This window comes from Bos mutus, chromosome 3 (assembly GCF_027580195.1).
Source record: "Bos mutus isolate GX-2022 chromosome 3, NWIPB_WYAK_1.1, whole genome shotgun sequence".
NCBI classification, from domain to species: domain Eukaryota; kingdom Metazoa; phylum Chordata; class Mammalia; order Artiodactyla; family Bovidae; genus Bos; species Bos mutus.
In genome coordinates this window covers 97,925,619-97,931,618 of record NC_091619.1, presented here as the reverse complement: position 1 = coordinate 97,931,618, position 6,000 = coordinate 97,925,619, and the positions used below count along the sequence as shown (strand labels likewise).

General features: G+C 46.4%; 1 protein-coding gene across 2 annotated transcripts in view; it reads right to left on the bottom strand.

Annotated features, from left to right (window-relative positions):
- Positions 1-300: 300 nt before the first annotated feature.
- Positions 301-6,000, bottom strand: part of PIK3R3 (phosphoinositide-3-kinase regulatory subunit 3) — a 105,840-nt gene continuing 100,140 nt past the window's right edge. For both annotated transcript variants that reach the window (XM_005894213.3, XM_070368133.1), the window contains exon 10: positions 301-4,008. In XM_005894213.3, the coding sequence (XP_005894275.1) occupies positions 3,810-4,008 (199 nt within the window). In that variant the 3' untranslated portion in view covers positions 301-3,809. The remainder of the gene's footprint in view (positions 4,009-6,000) is intronic.

The window sequence follows — 6,000 nt, the reverse complement described above, 5'->3', positions numbered from 1 at the left end:
GTGCAAACACATTTCTGGGCAAAGAGAGGTGATGAGAATCAACTCAGTGGGCTTTCTAATAGGAATGGGGTGGCGATGAAAGGCGCCAATGTTAACTTTCTCAGGGCTAGTTTCTGAGGCCCCCAGTGTTGGTGGAAGCATTTCTGTAGCCCCAGTTCAGCCCCAGGACCGATCTTTTGGTGCTCATGGGAGAGAAGGTTTGGCAGCTTCAGGACTTTTCAGTACCCCAGTCGTCTCCCTTTTGCCCCCACCCCAGCCCACCTCTCCATAGCATGAGAACAAAAGGTGCTTTATTGCAATGTCTTTATTGCATTATTGGAGCAAGTTGGCCAGACTGTTCCCTCTTGGGGAAGGTAAAAAACAAAAAGACCAAAAAGTATCTCCCTCGCCTTCCCCCCCACCCTCCCCTACAACTGCACAGCAATGTCTGAACACACCTGGTGACAAGAACAATTTGCAAAAGTGGTCTAGGAACTACATTATGAACTGTCCCAACACAAGACATATAGTTGGCTTCCTTGTGAATCAGATATTTTTACGTAACTACATGAATTTTTTTGACTACATCAAAGACAACAGAAGAATAGGTTTTTCACAAGTAACAACAGGGCACCAAAGTCACATGCTGCAATTTGTAAGGAAACAAGGTTGTTTTTCGTCACAAGTGGCTGGAGCTAGAGCAAGGCTGAGCAGTTGACAGCAGAGGGCCCAGCTAGGCCCCCATCTGGACCCCCTGCTTTGAGGCCACTGAAGCCTCACAGAGAGCTACCTAATAAGGAGTCTTAACTGGCAACAGAAAACACCTTGAAAAAACAGTAATTTGCCCAGATGCAGTTCTTGGCCCAAAAGGACCCATGAGGCTTGTTCCTTGCGGCAAGGAGACCCATTGAAGATACCACACTGGTTCTCAGAGCTTCTGCAAAGCCTGTGAGGGTCTCATCGAGGCTTGGAGACAGAGTAGGGGCGGTATCAGAAGTCCTCAATCTTGGCCAAATTAGGGGTAAGGACACTGCTAGTCTATACAGGCCTGAGCTATGGTCGAGGCTTAGTTAGCATCTGTGGCCAGATGGAGACAAAGCATTGTTCTGTGATGAAAGCTCCACCCAGAATAGATAGGCCTCTGACCAGTGTCCAGACAGCCTCGAGCTGCTTCCATGTTGGTGGCCAGCTTCCCTAGCCAGGAAGACAGTGAGCCCCTCTGGTCTTGGTCTGTTTCTTTACCCTCTGCCTCAATAAGACTGCACCGAAGATGCCAAGAGAGAATCCCAGGGTCCAGGTCATGGGGTAAGACATGGAGCTAAGTTCTGATGAAGGAGGCCAGGACCATAGAATAAAGGAGCTGCATACCACCCCTCCCAGTGGTTAGTAGACTGGTCCCTCTGCTATTTCCACTGGTCAAGATCAAGCAAATCATGTGGCAACCAGTCAGAAAAGAGACTCAAACTTCTCAAATGATCCCTACGTCTTAGTTCCCACAAAGCAACAAATTCAAGAATGAAAAACAGGAAAGCAACAAACAGGTGAAGGAATGTAGGACTTAAAAGTGAGTTGCTTCCTCCACAAGCCAGCCCAAGTGCAGGCGATAGACCGCGCTTGCTTGCTCCCTATGCGCCCTTAGTTAATGCTGCCTGGCAAGCAACACAGCATGGTTCAACACTACAGCATGTATCCTGGTTCTTGTTTTCTTTTAAGAGAGAACCAGAACACACTACATTTTAACACCAGAAAGAAGGCATTCCTGGCACCCCATCTTGAGCATCTAACTGTTTAAGGCACAAAGCCATCAGGCATGCCTCACAGTAGTTGGTCTGGCCTTATTTCTCAGTAAAACTCTTAGCAAGATTTCAATCTGGCCATCTGGGGAAGGAATGTCCAGCTGGCTGATATCAGTTAAGGGCTCAGGTTAGAACAGCGACACTGGAGGAGGTTTCATTTGTCTGCCTCATCCAATCCTGAAACTGCAGCGTAACCAAGGAAAAGCCAAAGATATGCCCCCTTTCCTTTCTGTCTTCATTGTTAGTAACGGGAGGTTCTCCCCCAAATTTTAATCTATGTTGTGGCACATTCTAGATCCTGTCACTAAGATAAGTGCTCAGGGAAAGCAAAATTTCTTTCTTTCATCCTCCAAACTAGAGCTTCCCTAGGTGTAAACCTGATTCAATAAGACTTGGATATTGGCTTCCCTACTCAACCAGGAAGCCTGGCTGCACAGCTTTGGGCTCCAACAGCTGACTCATTCGAGCCTATTGCAGCTCTAGGATTGGCTCAGAGGCAGCTGGACTCTTTTGTTTGTCAAATGAATGTTGACTGATAGGGGTGGAGCACGATGGAGGTGGGAGTAGACACTGCCCCAACTCCATCTGCCCAGCTTCACTCAGCTGGAAGGCTTAAACCACATGAAGCAGAAGGTTCCTGGCCTAAAGTCAGGCCCGCTAGAGCATGAGGACAGTCTGTGCACATCATCTTAATGGCAGGATCACAAAAAAGGCAAAGAACAGTTTCCAGATGACTTCAGCTAACAGTCTGAACGCCAAGCCATCCTTTCCTCTCCTTGCAGAAGTTTCAGCAACCACTGTCTGGAAGCACAAGGGTGGCATATGGCCCTTGCTGGGGACACCAGAGCCCCAGGCCTGTGACCTACTAAAGTCCCTGACCACACTGACTCCCTTCTAGCCACAGCCCTAGCCACCTATGGCTCCCCTGGCCCTACCCAGAAAAGGACAGGAGACGACGGGAAATTAAACACGTTGACTGTTTCTGCAGGGCCTTTCAACTTGTGGAAGCACAGAGAAGAATGTTGTTCTAGATCATTATTTGGTATATCAAGCCGTCTAAAAGCACTGGATTGCACCTTTTCTTTACTCATACACACAAGTTACAAAGGTTTCACACAACAGATCATTCTTTAGGCTAAGAAAACACCACCACACAGCACCAACTTCATTTTATAATTCAAAGCTCACCAGCCCACAAAAAGAACACTATTCCTCATCTCTGAGAAACAAGGGCAGGGCAAAAGGGAATTACACTGAGCAATTTTAGTGTCTGCTAAAACTAACAGTCTCTAGTTTTCCTTTTATTTTCAAGTTTTGGTTCAGAAGTGTGCGTTCGGACACTAGTGCCACCATCGCCCACCGCGCCTTGGCTGGCAGCAACCATTGTTTTGCTGGGACCAATACGGTTTCTAAACATAATGCTTTAGAGAGAGGAGCTACTGAGATGCTGACACCTGAACTATACTCATTAGGTACCTTCGGTTGAAAGTTTTTTTACCCACAGATTACAATTCTTTAAATGAAATCCCAAGCCTCCCCATTTTCCTTTGGTTGTCTTTTTCACCAAATGCCATTCTACCACTGAACCAAAACCACCTTCTTTTTGGGAGGAAGAGAGACCGCCAGACCAAAACAGACTCCCAACAGGGCCACACCCCTCCACAGTCTTAAAGCACCTTGGCCTCTCAGAAGAGGACAGGGCCTCCTCAGAGGCTTCCAGATACAACCCCCACCCCAATAGGCCTAACATGTTCTGCTGAGGGTGCCTGGCTAAGTGAAACAAAAACCCCAATGAAGGACTCTCCCAAAACCAGCATCTGCTCCCAGCTTCCTATGTCAGTGCAGTGGCACGGCTGATTCCCCGAGAACCCCAGGCCCCGTATGTCCCCATCCTGGCCGGCTGCTGCTCGGCCTCTCCACTTCACATTCACAGAATCACTTCTTGTGCAAAACAAGCAGTCTACGTAGAAAGAATGCCCTCATAGTCTAATAAAAACTGTAGAAAAATTCTGCCAGAGAGCCACTGCTCCCTGCTTATCTGCAGAGCGAGGGCATCTGTGCGTGGACAGGGTAGGCGAGCCTGACGTTGAGAGAGTCGTTGTGCTGCACGAGGGACGTCCGCTGGTAGTGGAGCACCAGCTCCTTCAGGGAGCCGTACAGGTTGTAGGGCTCCGCGAAGCCGTAGCCCCGAGCGGTGCTGTAGATGACGCAGTGCTTCACCTCCCCATCGGCGCTGCAACGACACAAGACAAGACCCCGCAGGGCATGAAGGCAGAGCGCAACACAAGGGGCCCTGAGACCAGAAGTCTGAGAGCGGCTGTTCTGCAAAGCAGCAGCCGCCTTCCGTCCATCGGAGCATCACACCCTCGTGTCCCCCCAGCCCCTTCCACACTGGTCACAGAGACACCCTTCACTTCCCAAGACTTGGTGGGGCTAAAATGGCTGGCTGCATTCGGTCACTCAGCTCTGGACCTAAATTAGGTAAGAATGCACTGGAGGGGGCAAACCAAACCAAAAAAAAAAAATTAATGTACAAATCAGTTGTTTTTAAAATAGTCACAAGATTGTGCAACAAGCACTACTAATTCCAGAATATTTTCATCACCCTAAAAAGAAACCACGTAGCCATCAGCATTCACTGTTTTCCTCCCTCCCGTTAGACCCTGGTGACCAGTAATCTACTTCCTGTCACTATGGCTTTGCCTATTCTGGACATTTTATATAAACAGAATCACACAGTATTACTCAATCTTTTGTCTGGCTACTTTCACTTGGCACATCATTCTCTAAGTTCTTTTATGTGGTATCATGTATTGAGACCTCATTTCTCCTCAGGGTTGACTAATATTCTATTGTATAGATATGCTACAATTTGGTTATCCATTCATCAATTTATGGGTCACTTGGATTGTTAACATTTTTTGGCTATAATGAATATTTATGTACAAGTTTTTGTATGGACACATGTTTTCAGTCCTCTTAGATGTATACCTACCTAACAGGGGAACTGTTGAATCATAAATGAAATAAACTTTTTGGGAATTCCCCAGCAGTCCAGTGGCAAGGACTCCTTGCTTTCACTGACATGGCCCCGGGCTCAATCCCTCGTTGGGGAACTAACATCCCACAAGCCACGTGGCATGTACCCCCACTCTGCCTGACAAAGAAAGTTAAACCTTTTGAGGAACTGCCAAACTGTTTTCTGAAGTGTTGCACCACTTTAAATTCCTGCCAGCAGCTTTCTCCACATCCCTGTCAACATTTGTTATTGTCCATCTTTTTGATTATAGTTACGTGGTATCTCATTGTAGTTTTGATTTACAGCTCCCTAATGACTAATAATGTTGAGCATCTTTTCATATGTTTATTAACCATCTTTATATCTTCTTTAAAGAAATGTCTATTTGCCGTTGCCCATTTTTAAACTGGGGCAGTATGTCCTTTTATTAAGAGTTCTTTACGTATTAGATACTAGTTGATTAGATGTATGATTTGCAAATATTTTCTCCCATTCTGTGGGTTGTCTTTCCACTTTCCCGATAGTGTCCTTTGATGCAGACAGTCTTTAATTGTGGGGAAGTCCAATTCATCTTTTTGTCCCTCGTGCTTTTGATGTGTAAGAGACCACTGGCCATTCCAAAGTGACAAAGATTTCTGCCTATTCCCTCCTAAGTGTTTTATCTTTTAGCCCTTACTTTTAGTTATATGACACATTTTGAGTTAGATTTTGTATGTGGCATGAACTGGGGGTCCAAATTCATCCTTTTGCACGTGGCTCACTTGCTATCCCAGCACCGTGTGTTGAAATGACTATTTTTTCCCCCTTTGAATGGTTTTGAGAACCTTGTTGAAAACAAACTGACCATAACTGTAGAGGGTTATCTCTTGGCTGTCATTTCTATTCATTGATTCACATGTTTAATCTTATGTTGTGCTGTGCTTACTTACTCAGTTGTGTCTGACTCTTTGCAACCCCATGGATTGTAGACTGCCAAGGCTCCCCTGTCCATGAAATTCTCCAGGCAAGAATACTGGAGTGGGTTGCCATTTTCTTCTCCAGGTAATATTCCCAACTCAGGGATCGAACCCGGATCTCCTGCATTGCAGGATTCTTTACCAGCAGAGCTATCAGGGAAGCCCTCAGTTCAGTTCAGTTCAATTCAGTTCAGTTGCTCAGTCATGTCCAACTCTTTGCAACCCCATGAAGAACAGCACGCCAGGCCTT